Source organism: Nematolebias whitei, chromosome 10, assembly GCF_014905685.2.
Source record: "Nematolebias whitei isolate Nwh7 chromosome 10, NemWhi1, whole genome shotgun sequence".
NCBI classification, from domain to species: Eukaryota; Metazoa; Chordata; class Actinopteri; order Cyprinodontiformes; family Rivulidae; genus Nematolebias; species Nematolebias whitei.
In genome coordinates, this window is record NC_056507.1 from 8,142,759 (window position 1) to 8,162,959 (window position 20,201).

General features: G+C 43.4%; 1 protein-coding gene across 6 annotated transcripts in view; it reads left to right on the forward strand.

Annotated features, from left to right (window-relative positions):
- The window catches only part of znf423 (zinc finger protein 423), a 148,756-nt gene that overhangs the window by 68,477 nt on the left and 60,078 nt on the right, over positions 1 to 20,201 (forward strand). For 4 of the 6 annotated variants that reach the window (XM_037683279.1, XM_037683282.1, XM_037683280.1 and 1 more), the window contains 15 exons: positions 3,700 to 3,877; positions 4,831 to 4,955; positions 5,795 to 5,876; positions 5,958 to 6,033; positions 6,418 to 6,686; positions 6,756 to 7,033; positions 8,205 to 8,582; positions 8,706 to 8,875; positions 9,467 to 10,006; positions 10,078 to 10,225; positions 11,068 to 11,616; positions 11,689 to 11,873; positions 13,333 to 13,748; positions 15,441 to 15,636; positions 16,474 to 16,558. In XM_037683279.1, the coding sequence (XP_037539207.1) occupies positions 3,700 to 3,877; positions 4,831 to 4,955; positions 5,795 to 5,876; positions 5,958 to 6,033; positions 6,418 to 6,686; positions 6,756 to 7,033; positions 8,205 to 8,582; positions 8,706 to 8,875; positions 9,467 to 10,006; positions 10,078 to 10,225; positions 11,068 to 11,616; positions 11,689 to 11,873; positions 13,333 to 13,748; positions 15,441 to 15,636; positions 16,474 to 16,558 (3,675 nt within the window). The remainder of the gene's footprint in view (positions 1 to 3,699; positions 3,878 to 4,830; positions 4,956 to 5,794; positions 5,877 to 5,957; positions 6,034 to 6,417; positions 6,687 to 6,755; positions 7,034 to 8,204; positions 8,583 to 8,705; positions 8,876 to 9,466; positions 10,007 to 10,077; positions 10,226 to 11,067; positions 11,617 to 11,688; positions 11,874 to 13,332; positions 13,749 to 15,440; positions 15,637 to 16,473; positions 16,559 to 20,201) is intronic. The other 2 variants (XM_037683281.1, XM_037683283.1) reach the window with 1 other exon arrangement.

The following is a 20,201-nucleotide window of genomic DNA, read 5'->3' on the forward strand; positions in this document are numbered from 1 at the left end:
ATCCTTACTCCATGAAGATGGTTCATTCATTGATATTATTTTGTAGACAGAACTCCATCCTTACTCCATGAAGATGGTTCCTTCATTGATTTTATTTTGTAGCAGGCATGCAATCCATTGATCTGTTGCAATAACTAACAACAAAAGAGAAACAAAAAACTAAACAAGATATGTACCAAACCATGACCCTACAAAAAGTTACCACATTTTAACCCTAAAACTAAGGTGCATACCCTGATGCATGCTCCAGGTAATCCAGGTAGAAAAATCCAACAAAGTTAAGCCTGGTCCTCTGGATGGATTAAAAAATAAACTTGTTAAAACGTTTCGTCTTTAATCCAAAAGACTTGTCAATCTGAGGACCTGTAATAAGCTCAGTCTTATAAAGATATAAATAAGGTACATCCCATAAAAAGAACATAAGCAAGCAGTACTATAGATTAGTGGTTAGCACTATTACCTCACAACAAGAAGGTGCTGGGTTGAGTGGGTTCAATCCCTGGTTTGGACCTGAGGTTTTTTTGTGTGAAGTTTACAAAAAATCAAAATAAAAACATTGTAATGGCACTTTAATTGTTGATATGTGACTTATCTGTGCTGCTGATCTCATGCTGCTGTATTTATTCATTCATGCCCATCTACTCACCACAGACTCATGTCCGGGCTGCAGTTTAATACACCGTATTATTTGACATCATTAGTGTTTAGCGTATATCTTAGATCCTTATTTACTGTTTCTTTTTATACTTTATGTTTTAGCTATTTCTGGGTGTAACTGGGACTCTGCTGTGCACACAATTTCGTTCCACCTCATGTACCACATGTGATGCGAATGACAATAAAGAACCTTGAACTTGAACTTATATGTTCTCGTGCTTACAAAGGTTTTCTCCGGGCACTCCAGTTCCCCCCCCACAGTCCAAAAATGTGCATGTTATGCTGCCTTCAGGCCCAGGAGGACCTTACACACAGAGATCTGTGATGTTAATGGGATTTGACATTAAAAAAAACAAAACGTATGGTTACAAGGGTTGCATAAAAAAACAGATGTAGATACTAAACCAAGACCCAAAAATCAAAGTACTGTACAGTGCACCAAACTGTGACTCTAAAACATGAGGTATAAACCATTACCATAAACAGATACTGAACTGTGACTCTAAAACCACGATATGAACTGAATCCTGGTCGTAAATTAAAGGAAGGGATCTTTATTGTCATTGTGCATGCACACAACAAGATACTGTTTGGGGGTTCTCGGCTCCAAAACCTGCACAATAATTGTAAAAACGCAACTAAACTTGAAAAGTACACAAACTCCTGACACACTAAAACCACAGCAAATCGAGCAGGAACAGCAAAAGCAAATCAATTCAGTTCATTAAAGTTCAATAATCCAGGTAAAATAATCCAAGAAAGTTAAACCAGGTCCTCTGGACGGTTTCTTTGTGTTGAAACGTTTCGTCTTTCAACCAAAAGAGTTCTTCAGTCCAAGGAGCCACAACAAACGCAGTCCCATAAGTACCGTAATTTTCACTGTGTAAGTTATTGTATAAATGAGCATGCCTGTGACTTATACAGCGAAGCGACGTGCTTATGTCCCCCCCCCCCCCCATATTTATAAACCAATTTTTGGCTGAGATCTGATGATCTCACATTCTGACATGGAAAATATCGAACACTACCATTTTCAGCCACTAAAGGGCTCTCGATTAATATGGCAAGCCAAGTGTCTCATTAATGAGTAAACGTGGCTATTAATGTGACACTTGGCTTGCCATACAGAGCCACCTTTGTCTCGCTCCTGAACTCCTGACCAAAAGTCCTTTTATTAAGTAAAAGTTCAACTGAGACACACCTTTACTATAATGTCGAGCAAACAAATAATTGTTTTAAGTGTTAATCTTGTTAAACTCTTGTTGAAGTCCTCCCGTGCACGCTCCCGCGGCCGCCATTTGGCAGCCACTCAGTTTTTGGCACAACACCGGCCCACGTTTCCAGGTTGTCAACGGTGACGCATAATAGATGCAACTTTTTTTCCCCCCACATTATTAGACATATTTGGACTGATGCGACTTATACGGCGTGTACGGAGGCAAGTACGGTAGCACACACACATAGTGGACCAATCAGTTTTGTGGTACTAAGATGGATTCTGGAGTCCGCACTCTCCTCCGTTGACTCCTCTGAGGCAGCCATAGCCAAAGTGGTTCAGAACATCAAAGTTCTTAATCCAGGTAGAAAATCCAACAAAGTTAAGTCAGGTCCTCTGGATGGTTTGTTTTTGTTGACGCGTTTCGTTTTTCATCCAAAGGACTTCATCAGTCCCAGGAACCACAACAAACTCATTCCCATAAGTAGCACGCTCACATAGTGGACCAACAAGTTTGATGGTGATACAATTGTTTTGGAAACTATCTAACAGTATGTGTGCATATGTATGTGTGTGTGTGTGTGGACAGACTGTGGCTCTGAAGAGGAACCGATCGACTTTCATGAAGGAGCTGAATAATTGTATTCGCTCGCTCCTCTCCTGCCTCCACACCAGGCTTCACCCTGACGCGTCCACATCTTCATCCAAACAGATTTTTCTTGCTGCTTCCAGTCAGATTTATCATTCATTGTGTTGACAGCTGTTTTAATCCAGAGGCCCCACAGAGTTGTATTTGTTTGTAACAGTGTCTGTGTTTTTCTGCCGTCAATTCATCACTAGAACTTTTTTTTTTTCTTCGCACGTTGTCATAGACTCGGTCCACCTGCAGGATGGAGGAATGAGGGGGTTCAGGTAAAACCATGAGGACTTTGATGTGATTTCCACAGTTGGAATCGTCACATCTGACATTTCCTCGCTCTCTGTGCTGTCACTCTTGTGTCTTGTTCCCCCCCCCCCTGTTTGATTGGTTTCTGCTCTGGTTGATGCAGCTCTAAGATAAAAGAAGATAAAAACAGCCTCCGCTCTCTTTACATTTTCTAGCCGAATGCTAAACAGCTTCACTGTGCAGCTTCAGGGCCCACAAAGAGGAGGACCGGGACAATATCAAGCGTTATTCAGCCTCGTCTTTTGTCGTCTCAGATCCATTCTGAAGAGTCTATAAAAGGAGTTGTGGCCTTTTTGTTGCCTGTGAGCACAACTGCGCAGGAGAGGGAGAGAGCAGTGCATAATCTATGTATGACAGATGAAGGGAGTGAATATTGTTCCGCACATTTCCTAATCGCTTCTCTGACGTTTCAATCTGCCAAGGCCCTAATGAAAATATGATGAGGCGGATCTATGGTCCTTGGGGATGGAAGGAGGGATGGCTGCAGAGGGAGGAAGAAGGGAGAGAAAATACACTCTGTCCTTATTTCTGGGCTCCGCTGGGGATACATAGTTCTTGGAGCTTTCTATTTAGATGCTGCCACAGCCGGAGTGCCTCTTTCTCTTCTGTTTTATTCTCTTTTTTATCTCTGCCGTCCTCATTTATCTTATGTATATTTATGTATGGTCTGTACGAGCAGGATAAATGTGTGTTTTTTTTATTTTTTATTTGTTTAGATCCTTTTTTTTTTTTTTTCACCTGAACTCCCACAGGCTGCCATCCAAGAACGATGAAACTCCTTGTGAATCATTGCAGTTGGCCCTGTTTTACCTCCTGCCTCTTTATTTACATCCTGCAGCTGTGTGGAAAACACCAGATGTGTGTGTGTGTGTCCCATCAGATGGTGATGATGACCCTGCGGGTCTGTCCTGGGTGCCTTCCTCACCCTCCAGTAAAGACGTGGCGTCGCCCTCTCGGATGCCCGATGGCTGCTGCGACCTCGGCATGGCGACCGGAGGAGAGGAGGAAGGAGGTTCCGGGCTGCCGTACCCCTGCCAGTTCTGTGATAAATCCTTCAGGTACCTTCAGCGTCCACCTCGGTAAACACCGGAGTTAGGATGTTTCTCGTCAGCTCTTCCTCCTGAACGTGCGTGCGAACATCAACGAAGCGCACGGTGTGTATTAGCAGAATTAAGTGGAACACAGAGGGAATGAGGTGAATACATTTCTCACCAACCTCTCCGGGGACGCAGTCATGATCCATTTTAAGAACAGCTGTCTTCCTCACACTCCAGAGTCATCATCATTATTCTCCACGTTAATCCTTCTGCCTGCCTCTTACCTCGTCCTGGCCTTCGTTAGCGTTGAGTGTTTGAAGGATTTGGTTCAGAAAACTGATGGAAGGTGCTCAGATCAGTGCGTTTTCTTAAAAGAGACGTTAGATGTTTGTTTGTAGATTGGTTTTATGTTGTTTTATAAATTATTTGGAAAGTTTTTCCTGGTCTACTTGTAGGTTGGGGTCTTCTTTTTTCAGTACATGGCGCCATCTTTGTTCCAGGTGGGGGAAGATTCTCAGAAAAAAATCCACAATCCACATTTTTCTTGGGGGGGGGGGGCAGTCCCTCTCAACCGGCTCTGACATGATCGATCCGGGTTGATCTGGAACCACGTGGGACTGTTTGTAAAGACAAGATTTAACCGTGTGCAGCCGTCAGAGGGACGTCTTTTACCGTTAAACACAAGACTGTGTGGGACATTAGGAGACAAATTGAGGACTTTTCTTGTCCTAAAGACATTTCCAAACTTTAACTTTAAAAACATTTAGTTCTTCTTCAGGATTTTTTTATGCTTTAGTTTGTTTTCTCATTATTTACTTGATAAAACTGTTAACATAAAAACAGATTTATTATCATATCAGTGGAAAATGGCATCCATTGTGTCTGAAACATAAAAAAAACATAAATGTGTCCTATTGAAGACATTTTAAATTTTGTTCATGTAAAATATAAATCTGTCCTCTGTCCTCCTGCAGTCGCCTGAGTTACCTGAAGAGACACGAGCAGATCCATAGCGACAAACTGCCCTTCAGGTGCACCTTCTGCAGCCGCCTGTTCAAACACAAGAGGAGCAGAGACCGCCACGTCAAACTGCACACAGGTACGTCCTGAGGACATCCTGTCCACCCACACACAGGTACGTCCTGAGGACAGGATGTCCACCTGCACAGAGATATACATCCTGTGGACAGGATGTCCACCTGCACACAGGTACATCCTGAGGACATCCTGTCCACCTGCGCACAGGTATACGTCCTGAGGACAGGATGTCCACCTGCACAGAGGTACATGTCCTGTGGACAGGATGTCCACCTGCACACAGGTACATCCAAAGGACAGGGTGGTTCTTTGAGGACATTGTGGACCTGGAGTGAAAACATTTGATTCATGTGTAGATTCAGTTTTTGTTGACATTTTGGGCATTTATGGGTCTGAATGGCGTCACGGTGGAGCCGTTGGTAGAGCTGCCGCCTCTCACCGAGAAGGTCGCAGGATCAATCCCTGCCAGGGACCTTTCTGGGTGAAGTTTGCATGTTCTCTCTGTGCTGCGTGGGTTTTGTCCGGGTACTTGGGTTTCCTCCCACAGACCAAAAACATGCAGGTTAGACTGGTAACCCTAAACTGTCTCTAGGTGAGAGAGAGAGTGAACGGTTGTTTGTCTTGTTTGTCCAGGGTGTCCTCTCACACAGTGACTGCTGGACATGGGCACCAGTGACCCTCTCGACCCTAAAAGGAAGAAGTGGATAAAAGATAATAGATGGATGGATGTGTCTGAATGATAGAAACTAAATTAGAAGTTCTCATGATCCCTTTGGTTCAGTGGTTTTTTGTTCAGATCTGTAATTGGCCGTTCAATGCCAGCTCCACATGGATTTCTCTGTAAATGGCCGTTTGTGACCCTGAGTCCTGGTTTCTGATCACACTGTGTCTGTCCTTCAGGAGATAAAAAGTACAGCTGTCAGGAATGTGAAGCTGCGTTTTCTCGCTCTGATCACCTGAAGATTCACCTGAAGACTCACAGGTAACTCCTCAACTTGTTACCTGAACATCTCTGCAGAAAAAGACTTCTTCATCTAAAGTTGTCTGTTTGGTCCCTGCCCAGCTCCAGCAAACCCTTTAAATGTTCTGTGTGTAAGCGTGGCTTCTCCTCCACCTCGTCCCTGCAGAGCCACATGCAGGTAAATCCTCCCGAGCCAAGAGCCGACCGCCTCCGTCCTGGCTTCATGTGTTCACAGATCTCCCGTTTTGTCTCGTTCCAACCACGCGTCCAACTGTTCTGCTGGAGTGTGACGTGACGCATCAACGCAGCGTAGAGTCCAGTGTGAAGCGATGCTTTTCAGATAGTTTATCATTCTGAAGCTCCTCAGAACCTGACCTGCAGCTGAAGGTGGGTCTACAAAGTCTGAACTCTGGTCACATCTCTGTCACATCCCAAAGCAATCCTGAGAGGTCTGAGGTTGGAACGGGACAAAATGTGGACAAGTCTGCAGGATCTGAGAGCGTTGTTGAGCGTTATTGTAACTGAACTCTTTCTTCTTTGTATCCGGACTCGACTCGTTCAGGCTCATCGTAAGAACCGGGAGCATCTGGCTCTGAGGAGTGAAAAAGATGGAGGGAAGAAGGGAGAGGACCTGGACCAGGATCTGTACATGTGTGACTACTGCGAGGAGACCTTCAGTCAGACAGACGAGTTGGAAAAACACGTTCTGACCCGACACCCCCAGCTGTCGGACCGAGCGGACCTGCAGTGCATCCACTGTCCCGAGATCTTCCTGGACGAGGCTTCGCTGCTGACGCACATAGAGACGCAGCACGCCAACCGCAAACACAAGTACGACGCTGCTGCACTTCGTAACACGTCCAAACTCTGGAACACTGAAGTCTTCATGTGTCTCCTCAGATGTCCCGTCTGCGCAGAGCACTTCACCTCCGTGGAAGACGTTTACTGCCACCTGGACAGCCATCGCCAGCCCGACTCCTCGAACCACAGCGCCGCCAGTCCAGATCCTGCACTGGGAAGTGTGGCCTCCATGAGCTCAGCCACGCCGGACTCCAGCGCCAGTCTGGAGAGAGGCTCCACTCCGGACTCGACTCTGAAACCCAACCAGGCTGCTGAACGAGGCCGCAGGAGAGGAGCTGATCCCGCAGACGACGTGGGGATCGGCCTGGGCCATCAGGGTTTGGATGCTTTGCTAATTTTAATGGGACTATCCCGAGCAAAGAGCAGTCAGCGTCTTACCTGAAGCAAAGAACAGTCAGTTTCTTATCTGCAGCAAAGAGCAGTCAGTGTCTTACCTGAAGCAGAGGGCAGTCAATGTCTTACCTGAAGCAAAGAGCAGTCAGTGTCTTACCTGAAGCAAAGAACAGTCAGTTTCTTATCTGCAGCAAAGAGCAGTCAGCGTCTTACCTGAAGCAGAGGGCAGTCAGTGTCTTACCTGAAGCAGAGGGCAGTCAGTGTCTTATCTGCAGCAAAGAGAAGTCAGCGTCTTATCTGCAGCAAAGAGCAGTCAGCGTCTTATCTGCAGCAAAGAGCAGTCAGCGTCTTACCTGAAGCAGAGGGCAGTCAGCGTCTTACCTGAAGCAGAGGGCAGTCAGTGTCTTACCTGAAGCGGATGGCAGTCTGCGTCTTACCTGCAGCAAAGAACAGTCAGTGTCTTACCTGAAGCAGAGGGCAGTCAGCGTCTTACCTGAAGCAGACGGCAGTCAGCGTCTTACCTGAAGCAGACGGCAGTCAGCGTCTTACCTGAAGCAAAGAACAGTCAGTGTCTTACCTGAAGCAGAGGGCAGTCAGTGTCTTACCTGAAGCAGAGGGCAGTCAGTGTCTTACCTGAAGCAGAGGGCAGTCAGCGTCTTACCTGCAGCAAAGAACAGTCAGTGTCTTACCTGCAGCAGAGGGCAGTCAGTTCAGTCTCTGGTGGTGAACCAAAGTAATGTAAACTCAGAGCAGGATTTTTAATTGTCAAACCTTTATTTTGCCGTCAGAGTTTTTTTGTATTTTCTTATTTGAAGTTTGTTTGTTCTGTTTACCTTCACTGATCAACTTTTACTTCAGATGTTTAGTTTTTAACAAAATTAATTGAACACAAAACACATTGAACACTTGTTTTAATGGGAGGAGTTGTCTTTTTTTTAATCCTGTAGTTTGTCTTACTGTCAGTGTCATCCTTTTTATCCAAAGACCTGATCCAGTTTTCCACTGAGAGTTTCACTTTATCCCAACAATTGGCTCACATGTTTAAAACAGAAGTTTTTAGGTTTGGATGGAAAACGTTGGAGTTACTGTTGTAATCTGTATCTGAAAATGTCCTATGCAACACCTTTACTGAAAGACTTTCCTTTTTTGTAACAGCAGCAGGAGGGACCTGGACCAAAGTGACCTACTCTTGTCCTTACTGCTCCAAGAGAGACTTCCACAGTCTGGCTGTGTTGGAGATCCATTTGAAGACCATCCATGCTGATAAGCCACAACAGAGCCACACCTGTCAGTTGTGCTTGGAAACCCTGCCGACGCTCTACAACCTCAATGAGCATGTGCGTAAAGCCCACCGCTCCAGTGGCGGGGGTGTAGGTGCAGCGGGGGCTTTCCCTCTGCTGCAGTTCACCAACGTCACAGCATTTCATTGCAACTACTGCCCGGACATGTTTGGAGACATCAACTCGCTGCAGGAGCACATCAGAGTGTCCCACTGCCTGCCTGGGGGGCTCCTGGCTGGTTCCACCACATTGGGTGGGTCCAAAGTACAGAAAAGTTGCTTTGTCTGAACCCTGCAACAAGTTGCTAAAATCTGGGCTGCACTGAAGCATCTGTTTCTTCTGGTGCTAATATTTAAGAGAACTTCTCTCATTCCAGAGGGGAACCATGCCTTCTTCTGCAACCAGTGTTCGATGGGGTTCCTCACAGAGTCGTCTCTGACCGAGCACATTCAGCAGACCCACTGCACCTCAGCTGCTGCACCTGGAGGGGGCGTGGCCAAACTGGAGTCCCCTGTCCTCCAGGCTGCGTCTCAGTCCTTCATGGAGGTAAGCACGTTGAGGAGCACTGTTACTGCAAACCAAACTAACTCACTTTCAAAACAAAAGCCTGATTGAGTTTACAAGTTAATTATTGCACAAGAACTTACTTTTATTTTCATACTTTTGAATCCCCTCCTGTATCAGTTAGAAATAAAAAAAAGACAATTTTTGAGTTTCAAACCGTTTCAGCCACAAAGGGTTAAAGTTATTGAACTTAAAGTCTAAATGAGTGTTCAGTCTGAGTTTAAGTTAGGATTATAATTCACTGTGAATCAGAATCAGAATGCCTTTATTGTCATTATACACAAATACAATGAAATTAAGAGCCAATACTTTTTTCAGTGCAAAAACATGCTTAAGAAAAACACACACTAAAAATATAAAAAATGTAACGCAATATAGATATAATAGCACTATGAAAGTAAAAAATACAAGTATTTCACAATTATATTGCACATTATGGATATTAGTGAGGTAGTTCAGGTGATTGAGAGTATGAAATATCAGTAGTATTGCACAATAGAATCATGATCTTTACAAAGAAAGCTTATGCAGAATAATCTTAAAGATTAAAGGGTTTGTATTGTTTATGTACAGGTTTACTCCTGCCCTTATTGCACCAACTCTCCTATCTTCGGCTCACTCCTCAAGCTCACCAAACACATAAAAGAGAACCACAAGAACATCCCGCTGGCCAACAACAAACGGCAAGCGAAGGTGGCCGACCTCAGCCCCGCCTCCTCGGACGTAGAGATCTCCTCTCCAAAACGCCACAGAGCAGGAGGGGACTCCACCCCGTCTGTGGGGAGCAACGGGGATTATCCGTGCAACCAGTGTGACCTACGGTTTGCCAGTTTTGAGGGTTTCCAGGTGCACCTGAAGACCCACCTGGAGATGCTGCTGAGACGCCAGTCCTGTCCCCAGTGCAACAAAGAGGACTTTGAATCGCAGGAGGCGTTGCTTCAACACCTGACGGTGCACTACACCACCACGTCCACGCAGTACATGTGTGAGAGCTGTGATAAGCAGTTCTCCTCTGTAGACGACCTGCAGAAACACCTGCTGGACATGCACACCTTCGTCCTGTACCACTGCACGCTCTGTCAGGAGGTCTTTGACTCCAAAGTTTCTATCCAGGTAAAAACACACCTTCTACCCGTGTGTGGCTGGGCTGGCTGAACCTGACAGGTGTGTGTCCTGCCGCACAGGTGCATTTAGCAGTGAAGCACAGCAACGAGAAGAAGCTGTTTCGGTGCACGGCCTGCACCTGGGACTTCAGGAAGGAGGCGGACCTTCAGCTTCATGTTAAACACAACCACCTGGGTCAGAGGTTGGGCCTTCCAGGAGGCCTTGCAGGTACGCATCATCTGTGGAACGATTATAGGCAGCTTTGATTTATGGAGAGAAGGGATCGTGTTTGAAACAAGAACAGTGAGAAAGTTGAAGTAATTACCCTATTTTTTGCCCTATAAGTTGCTTTTTTTTTCATAATTTACAGTACATGCTCTGCGACTTATACGCCGAAGCAACGTATTTATGGATTTTTTCTCATATTTATAAATCAATTTTTGGCTGAGATATGACCGTTTTCATTTATTCTGACATTGAAAATATTGAACACTGCCATTTTCAGCTGCTAGATGGCAGTCGAGCAGTATGGCATGCCGTTGTGTCATGTAATAGGTAAACGTGGCTATTAATGACACAATCGGCTTGCCATAGACTGCTACCTTCGTCTGCCTGGAGCAACCATCAAATCAGCTTCATTTTGCTGTGCTGCCCCGGTGAAATGCAGCTGATTTGACTGTCACAGTGCATTTATTAAGCAAAATTCGAGCAAATAAATAATTGTCTTTAATTGTTAATCTTGTTAAATTCTTGTTAAAATCCTCCCGTGCACGCTCCCGCAGCTGCCATTTGATAGCCAATCGATTTTTGGCACGACACCAGCCCACATTTCCTGGTCGTCAACGATGACGCATAATAGATGCGACTTATATGGCAAAGTGATGTATTTATGGATTTTTCCACTTTATTAGACATATTTGAACTGATGCGACTTATAGGGCGATGCGACGTGTACGGCAGAAAATATGGTAGTTCAGAACCAGAGCATGAGTAAAGCTGAGGCTGATGTGGAAGGTACTGGTTGCAGCAGAGAATCAAGTCAAATCTCTAATCTGCATTCTGATCATCAGGTGAATTTATTTCAGGACTCAAACCCAGAAAGTGCATTTTCTGTGGCGAGACGTTTGGAACAGAAGTGGAGCTCCAGTGTCACATCACCACACACAGCAAGAAGTTCACGTGTCGCTTCTGTGGCAAAGCCTTCCACGCCATCTCCCTGCTGGAGAGGCACCTGCGAGAGAAGCACTGCATCTTCGAGGGAAACGGAGGCGGGACGGGGAGCAGCGGGAGTCAGAACGGGACACCCAACGGGCTCTCTCAGACCTCCAAGCGAGGAGCGGGAGGAAATGGTGCAGGAGGAGCTGAAAGAGCAACGATGGCTTCTGTGGAACCGACAGATTTACAGAACCTTCTTCTGAAGAGCGGAGTCGTCGGAGGAGGAGCAGCCCAGGGGGGAGACGCAGCCAACAGCCACGAGGCGAGCGGCGGAGAGGAGGAGCTGGATAACCCTGAGCCGATGTATGCCTGCGACATCTGCGGAGCGGCCTACACCATGGAGTCCCTCCTGCAGAACCACAGGCTGCGCGACCACAACATCCGGCCCGGAGAAGACGACGCTGGTAAGAAGTTCTGCTTCCGTTCGCTGCTCTCGCTTCCTCTTCTCCGTCACAACTAACACCTCCATGTGTCAGGTTCCAGAAAGAAGAAGGCAGATTTCATCAAAGGAAACCACAAGTGCAACGTGTGTTCCAGGACCTTCTTCTCTGAGAGCGGTCTCCGTGAGCACGCTCAGACGCACCGCGGCCCGGCCAAGCATTACATGTGTCCGATCTGCGGCGAGCGCTTCCCGTCCCTGCTGACGCTCACAGAACACAAGGTTGGTGCTGCTGGAGGCCCGATCATCGGGACTCAGGGTCTGGTTTTCTGGAGGAGCAGGTGGAGTCCGGGCCTGATGAGAGGGTTTTGTTCTGAGATTCAGAGAAGAAATTAGATTTTTAACGTTTGTTTGAAGAAACATCACTAAAGTGAAGCTTCCTCAGGACATGGAGGAGGATGATAATATAAAATATTACACACATAAAATCATTTATATACTTGATAAGAAAGAAGTAATAAGATGTTATGAATTTATTTAGGATTGCAGATGGGTGGTATTTTTTTATTTATTGTGCTTTGTTTGTATTTGTGTACCTGTGGGTTGATTTATAGAACAAGATGAGTGGACTACAGTCAAGTAAATAAATAAATAAATATAACAACTAGGCCTGTCGCAACAAACAATAAATCAATTAATCACGATAAATGAAAATTATCAACCTCATTTTCATTTATCGGCTTTAACGTTTATTCATGTCTCTCTCTTTCTACTGAAGACACTGGATGACAAAAGGCTCAACTCCGGTGCTCTTCACTGACCCCCTCTCTTTCTCTTTTCTCCTTAAAATCTGTTTTAACCGTCCAAAATCGTGTTTTTGGATCGTTAAAAGCAGCTAAGCTGAGAAGCTAAGCTACGAGCTAAGCTGAGAAGCTAAGCTACGAGCTAAGCTAACAGGCCGACCTCTGGGAAAAAAACCCTCCGTCTTGTTAAAGCTCCAAAATTCATGGTTGAAACCTGTGCCTTCGTGTAAAAAGTTGTTTTTCTCTGAAAAAAGAAGCTGAGAACTTGTTTACTGATTGTTTAATAAAAGCTATGTGTGAAAAATGTTATGCTGAAGAGCTCAAACCTCACCGAGCGTCCACCATTTTGAGAATTGAAAAACAGGAGAGACAGCCCGTGTCACGTCAAGGGGCCTCCCTCCCATTTTTCTTAAAGAGACGCGCTGCTGGCGCCCTCACTATCCATCCTTCGGTTCAAACAGTCTTATACTGCCATCCAGTGGTCAAAAAAGGTACTACACTCAAAAATTAACCAACGTTTCTTCTTAAATTTGACAATAATTACTAATTATTGTCAAATTTCAAAACAATATTATCGTTTATCGCAATAATTTCTGAGACAATTAATCGTTTAGCAAAATTTGTTATCGTGACAGGCCTAATAACAAACACACAAACTGAGTCCAGATAGAAAGTCCTTCTGACGCTTGAAATTGTTCATCTGTGGGTAAAGTGATGGATCAGAGCTCAGACGCTTCAGTTTGTGCAGCTGTGAGTCAGAAGAATCAGTAGGTTGGTAGTTCAAATCCAAACACTTTCTGATGTGCTGATCAGAATTATATAAAGACGGTTTACCAGCAACAACCTATTCATGTTTTTATTAATGGAAAACAATCCTAAAGCTGGATTCTTGCATGTCGGTAAAATCTGTCCCTCGTTCTACTCTGTCCCCCGTGCAGGTGACCCACAGTAAAAGCCTGGACACAGGAACCTGTCGGATCTGTAAGATGCCCCTGCAGAGTGAGGAGGAGTTCATCGAGCACTGTCAGATGCACCCCGACCTTCGAAACTCTCTCACCGGCTTCCGCTGCGTCGTCTGCATGCAGACGGTCACCTCCACCCTGGAACTGAAGATCCACGGCACCTTCCACATGCAAAAGCTTTCCAGCAGCTTGGTGCCGGGAGGAGCCACAGGCGGCAATGGAGGAGTGGGTGGGGGGAGCGGCTCAGCCTCGTCCTCCCCCAACGGGCAGCTGCAGCAGCACAAGCTGTATAAATGTGCCTTCTGCTTGAAGGAGTTTAAGAACAAAGGAGAGCTGGTGAAGCTGGACGTGAACGGACTGCCGTACGGTCTCTGTGCTGCTTGTATGAGCAGGTAAGACGTTTACTCCCCAACTGCTGCTCAGAGCTCCGTGTGAAAACGATGCAGGCCTCCCCACACATGTCAGCTGCAGTAAGACGAACACAGCCAGGAATGTTGTTGGTGTGTTTGATCCCAGCCCGTTCAGAGCCGAGGAGTTCCTGCTCCTGCTCGGTTAGTGTAACGGAGCACAGCTCTGCATCTGCAGCTCACTTTCTAACAGACTTTGAGTTGAAAAACAGCCGAATGTCGCCAAACCTGTCCATGTTCAGCTGAGTGTTGTTTTTTTTAATCAAGTTTTTTATTTTTTATTTTTAACATACAAACAGGAAAAAAAAGAGAACACAAAGAACAAAACCCCTCCCCTCCCACACCGGATCAGTCAAACATACATAAACAAATTAAACAGGCATTGACAAGTTTGCGACATACAACACAAAAGGCTGCCAAGTGTCCCACAATCTTTTTACAGAACCCTTCAGGGTATATCTAATATTTTTCTAAATTAATATGATACATTACCTCTCATCAAATGTTCATATGCTGGGGGGTGTAGATCCTTCCAACTGCACAAGACAAGTCTCCTGGCCAGGAGAGAGCCAAAAGCAATCACAACTTCCTCGTACTTGCTGAAGGACGACCACCTTGCAGGGACCACCCTGAACAGTGAGATGAACGGTGATGGGTGTACAGTTCTTCCATACATCACAGAGAAGGTGTCAATTATAGATTGCCAAAAAGTCTGCAGTTTGGGACAGATCCAGAATGTATGCAAGAGTGTAGCTGGAGTTTGTTTACAATGATTACATGCGGGGTTCAGGTTGGCTTTGATCCTAGACGGCTTGCCAGTGCAGCCTGTGCACTGCCTTGAATTGAATCACAGCGTGTCTCAGACAGAATGAAGATGAGTAAATGTTCTTAATGATCCTTCACAAAATTGAGTCTAATATGGATTCCTCCAAGTCCGATTCCCATTTCAGTTTAAGAGAGTCCAAACTGGACTCGTGAACTGAGCGGTGTATAGATCTTGCTGAAGGCCCACTTGGTATCAGACCTGCATTCCAAAATCTTAACCATAAAGTGTTTAGAGGGCTACAAAGGAAAACAGTCAGAGTTCAATGTGACAAAATGTCTCAGCTGCAAATATCTGAAAAACTGTGACTTGTGAATATTAAACTCCTGTACCAATTCAGCTGTTTGATACCACACACATCTGGTAAAACTGATTCTTGGACGTGCACATTATTTTGCTGCCGTCCTCTGCCCACATCAGCTGCCCCCACATTTAGGATTTAATCGACCGGAATACTCTTTAGATCTTAAGACGGGCACATTGGGACCAGTTTTTGATTATTAGGACCATCCGGGTGTGTTAAAGACCCGTGGAGCTCCTGCAGGAGTCAGAATACAGATCTAGAGATGTTTGAGATGTCTTGGATGTCTCTGGGATTATATTGAGAGAAAATTTGACCAATTGATCCATTCTCACCTGTCCAGTCTGGAATCCCTTTCCCAGGACTCATCAGGTCCTTGTTGGATCGTCTGCCTCCCTCAGCCCGGTCCTGTTCTTGACTCTGTTTGTGTTAGCTGTGTTTGAGTCCTTTCAGCCACCGTTTTACAGCAAACACCTGAGTTTTTAAAAATTTCTAACTTGGCTTCAAGCCTGATTACCAGAATGCGCTGAATAAAATGTAAATGTTCATTTAGGGGAGCGAACGGTCAGAGTCCCAGTCAGGGGGGAGCGGTGACGCCCGGAGACACGCAGGCAGAGAAGGCCTTGCTCAGGTGTCCAGACTGCGGCGTGAAGTTTGAAAGCCTGGAGGACTTGGAGAGTCACGTGCAGTCGGACCACCCTGAAAGCAGCGCAGCAGGCAAAAAGGCCGAGGCTTCACCTGCACCCAAGGTGAGAAAAGAAACAAACTTCAGGGACATGAATTGAAAGATTCATTCAACCTCTATTTAAACAGATATGGAAGATTTCAACAAAACATCTGCTGAAACCTCTGAAAAATCAACTGTTTGTTTGTTACACGAAGAAAGGATTAAATTTTTATTAAATGAGGATTGGGTGGAGCAGCTATGACCGGTCAGTATCTTACATGCAGCAAACATTAGTTAGTGTCTTACGTGCAGCAAAGAGCAGTGTCCTGCCTGTTTTCTGCTGCAGGTAAGATGGTGACTGTGCAGAGCTACTGTAATAACCAGACGAGTTCCTCTCAGCATCAAATCTGGTTTTAGAGCGCTCTGACGTGATGGAGGTGTTCCCAGGAGCAACCAGTGTGCGTTCCTGTTACCTGTGTGTCACTGCGTGTGTTTGCAGCTCACATACGTGTGCTCGTGCTGGAAAATCAAAAAATAGAAAAATGACAGGAGCGGACTCACACACCAGCACATGGGACCGGCAGTGGGTTTAGTGTTTTGCTCAAGGGCACATCAGCACACTGCAGTGTCCGGGAATCAAACCCCTGACCCTCTAATGGGCTGAAGTTACCTCCTTTGGTTGTGAAAATGAAAAAGAAGCAGATGGACACACAAGAAAACAAAAACGTTTTCTATTATTTTTATTGTTATTTTATTTTTTATTTGACAAGCTGTTATTCTGTCATTGTGTTTTCCTGATTTGTTGTTTCTAGTCCAGGTTTAAACGCTTGCTGTTCTTGTCATAATATTTATACACATATTTAAATAAATATAAAAATAAATATATGTACATATGTATATGTATATGTATTTGTTCCAGAAAAAAACCTACCAGTGTATCAAATGCCAAATGACGTTTGAGACGGAAAGAGAGATCCAGATTCATGTTGCAAACCACATGATCGGTGAGTTCAGCTCATTTTATGTTCCTTTGTGTGTGCGCGTGCACGAGTCTGTGTGTGTGTTTAGGTTTTCTCCTGGGTTTTGTATAAATGTGACACTGCTGCGTTCTTCTCACACACCCTCTCTGTAACAAACTCTGACTCACCAACAAAAACAAAACCTGGTTTTTGTCTGTTCTTATCAGCTGTTGTGTATTTTATCACGTCTTACAGATAAAAGCTGGACCCTAAAAACAGCCGAACTTATTACCTGCCGAACAATCGGAGGATTTACACAAACATGTTTCTCAAATTTAAAAAGGTTTCTAAAGGTGTGAGGTACTTTATACTAAATGTTTTAACTTCATGTACTTCAGATACATACTTCATACAGTGTTAAACGCTTTATAGTAACTGCAGTTTACTTTATAGTAACTACAGTGTACTTTATAGTAACTACAGTGTACTTTTTTAGTAACTACAGTGTACTTTTTTAGTAACTACAGTATTCTTTGTACTACAGTATACTGTGTACTTTATAGTATCTGCAGTTTACTTCTTAATAACTATGGTGTACTTTATAGTAACTAAAGTGTATTTTTTTAGTAACTACAGTATACTTTGTACTACAGTATACTGTGTACTTTATAGTAACAACAGTGTACTTTATAGTAACAACAGTGTACTTTATAGTAACTACAGTTTACTTTATAGTAACTGCAATGTACTTTTTTACTAACTACAGTATACTTTATAATAACTGCAGTTTACTTTTTAATAACTATTGTGTACTTTATAGTAACTACAGTGTACTTTTTTAGTAACTACAGTGTACTTTTTTAGTAACTACAGTATTCTTTGTACTGCAGTATACTGTGTACTTTATAGTAACTACAGTTTACTTTATTGTAACTACAGTTTACTTTTTAATAACTACTGTGTACTTTATAGTATCTACTATGTGCACTTTGTAGAAAAAATAGTGTACTTTATAGTAACTATAGTGTACTTTATTGTAACTACAGATTACTTTATAATAACTACTGTGTACTTTGTTATAACTACAGTGTATTTTATAGTAACATCAGTGTTCTTTATAGTAACATCAGTGTACTTTATAGTAATTACAGTGTACTTTATAGTAACTACTGTGTACTTTATAGTAATTGTAGTGTACATTATAGTAACTGCTGTATACGTTATAGTAACTACTGTGTACTTTATAGTAACAGCAGTGTACTTTATTAACTGTAGTGTACTTTATAGTAACTACAGTGTACTTTATAGTAACTACTGTGTACTTTATAGTAACAGCAGTGTACTTTATTAACTGTAGTGTACTTTATAGTAACTACAGTGTACTTTATAGTAACTGTAGTGTACTCTATAGTAACTATTATGTACTTTAGTAACTGTAGAGTACTTTATAGTGACTGCAGTGTACTTTATAGTAACTAAAGTACTCAAAACTCAGCACAGCACAGAATCAGCTCTAGTCAGAGTTTTAATGATTTTCTTATGGTTAATGATTCTGGTGAACTTGTGGTTCTGGTCCTGCTTGACCTAACCGCTGCCTTTGACACTGTGGACCATAACATTTTAATATCACAATTACAGCCCCAAGGGGTATCTATGGTACTGCACTGAGCTGGTTTAGGTCATATTTGGCAGACAGAACTGTGTGTCAACATAGCTGGTTCTGAATTCTCACTGCTCCTCTTTTTTTTGGGATTCCACAGGGCTCTATTTTAGGTTCCCTGATTTTCTCCCTTTACCTGCTTCACTTGGGATCATTTCACAGAAAGCATAGGATCTTTTTTCACTGCTATGCTGACAATAGTCAGATCTATATGCCTCTAAAAAAGAAAGATGGCCCCCTTAGTTAGGCTACTTCTGTTGTGTCTTAAAGAGATCAAAGCCTGGATGTCTTTAAACTTTTTTAAATTTTATTGAAAAGAAAACAGAAGTGATGTTGTTCTCCTGCTCGGTGCCTCAGATCAGCTGATCAGCTGCTCCTGAAAATGCTGAGGTCCAGGATCAGAGGAGACAGATCTTTTTCTGTAACTGCTCCAAGACTGTGGAACGATCTCCCTCTTCCCATCAGATGAGCCCCTTCACTGTCCATTTTTTAAACTCTTTTAAAAACACATTTTTACTCCCTGGCTTTTGGCACAGCCTGAAATTTGCTCTGCACCATTTTTATTGTTTTTATTGATCTAAAAGTTTTAACAACTATTTTATCCTTAAACATTCTTAATTTAATGTGTACAGCACTTTGGTGCACCTGTGGTTGTTTTAATGGACTTTATAAATAAAGTACATTATTATCATTATTATTATTATTATTATTATTAACCACAGTGTATTTTATAGTAATTGAGGTGTACTTTATAGTAATTAGATTCAGATTCAGTTTGTTATTGCCATTGTCAATGAACAGGATTCACAGCCTAGGAACTTGCATCAGCATAAAGGTGCGAATAAAATATAAAAGATAAACTAAATTACAGATTACTTTATAGTAATTACAGTGTACTTTAGACACCTACTTCATACAGTGTTATAATCTTTAATGAACCCGTGTAGCAAAATGGTTCTGGCCCAGTTCTGGCCCACACAATACACTCACACTTGGCTACAATTCACAAAGAATAATTGCCCTTTGATGGCCCAGGTGTGGTTTGCCAGAGGTGGTCTCGGGGACAGCTGCAGATACATTGGTGGCCCTGAGCTGGCCCAGCATACTTCCAGCGCTGGCACCGGATGTCAGCCTAATGTATACGTTTGACTAGGCTTGTAATGATGTGTGCAGTTCACAACAGTTCAATAATAGTCAGGAATGGTGGTACAGATGTACAAATAACATTTCTTTAGAATTTATAACACATTTTCAATATATAATTAATTTAAAAAAAATCAACTGTAAACACAAACCAAACCAACAACACCAATTTTTGGGGTTCTGTTCTCTCTTAACTCACCATGACCCAAGAGGTCCATTTTTTCACACCTGGCTTCACGCACCCAGATATCTTCTTGGGGACAGGGTTACAGCTCGTCTACAAACCTGATGAACTCTCACATGAACTTGTTATCAGAAGCTGTCACATTCATGAAGTGGATCTGGATCACAGCGAGGCGTGCTGGTGTCACTCCTGATGTTTGACTGAAGCACCTCGAGGCATTAAAGTACTTCTGCCTGTGTGGCACTGCACAAGAAAATACAAAACATAAACAGAAAAGGATTTTTTCAACCCCACCACCTGTCCCGATATTCCAATCTGATCAAGTCCAGTCACATCATTGTCACATGTCTCTGTGGGTAACACTGTGCACCCCGCAGTTCATTCCTCTGTCAGTGAACGAGCCTCAACAAACAGGCAGAACATCCTGATGCATGCTCAATAATCCAGGTAGAAAAATCTAAAAAAGTTAAATCTGGTCCTCTGGACATTCAAAAAAACAAAACAAAGCAAAACAACGACAACAACAAACCAACAAACAAAGTTTGTTATTTAAAACTTGTGAAGATTGTAATTTAAACAGGCAGAACAGATCAAAGAGAAGTGTCAGGACATTAAACAAAGACTCAGAAACAAAGTTTATTTAAAACTTACAAAGTTATTTAAAACTTATAAAGTTTGTTATTTAAAACTTATAAAGTTTG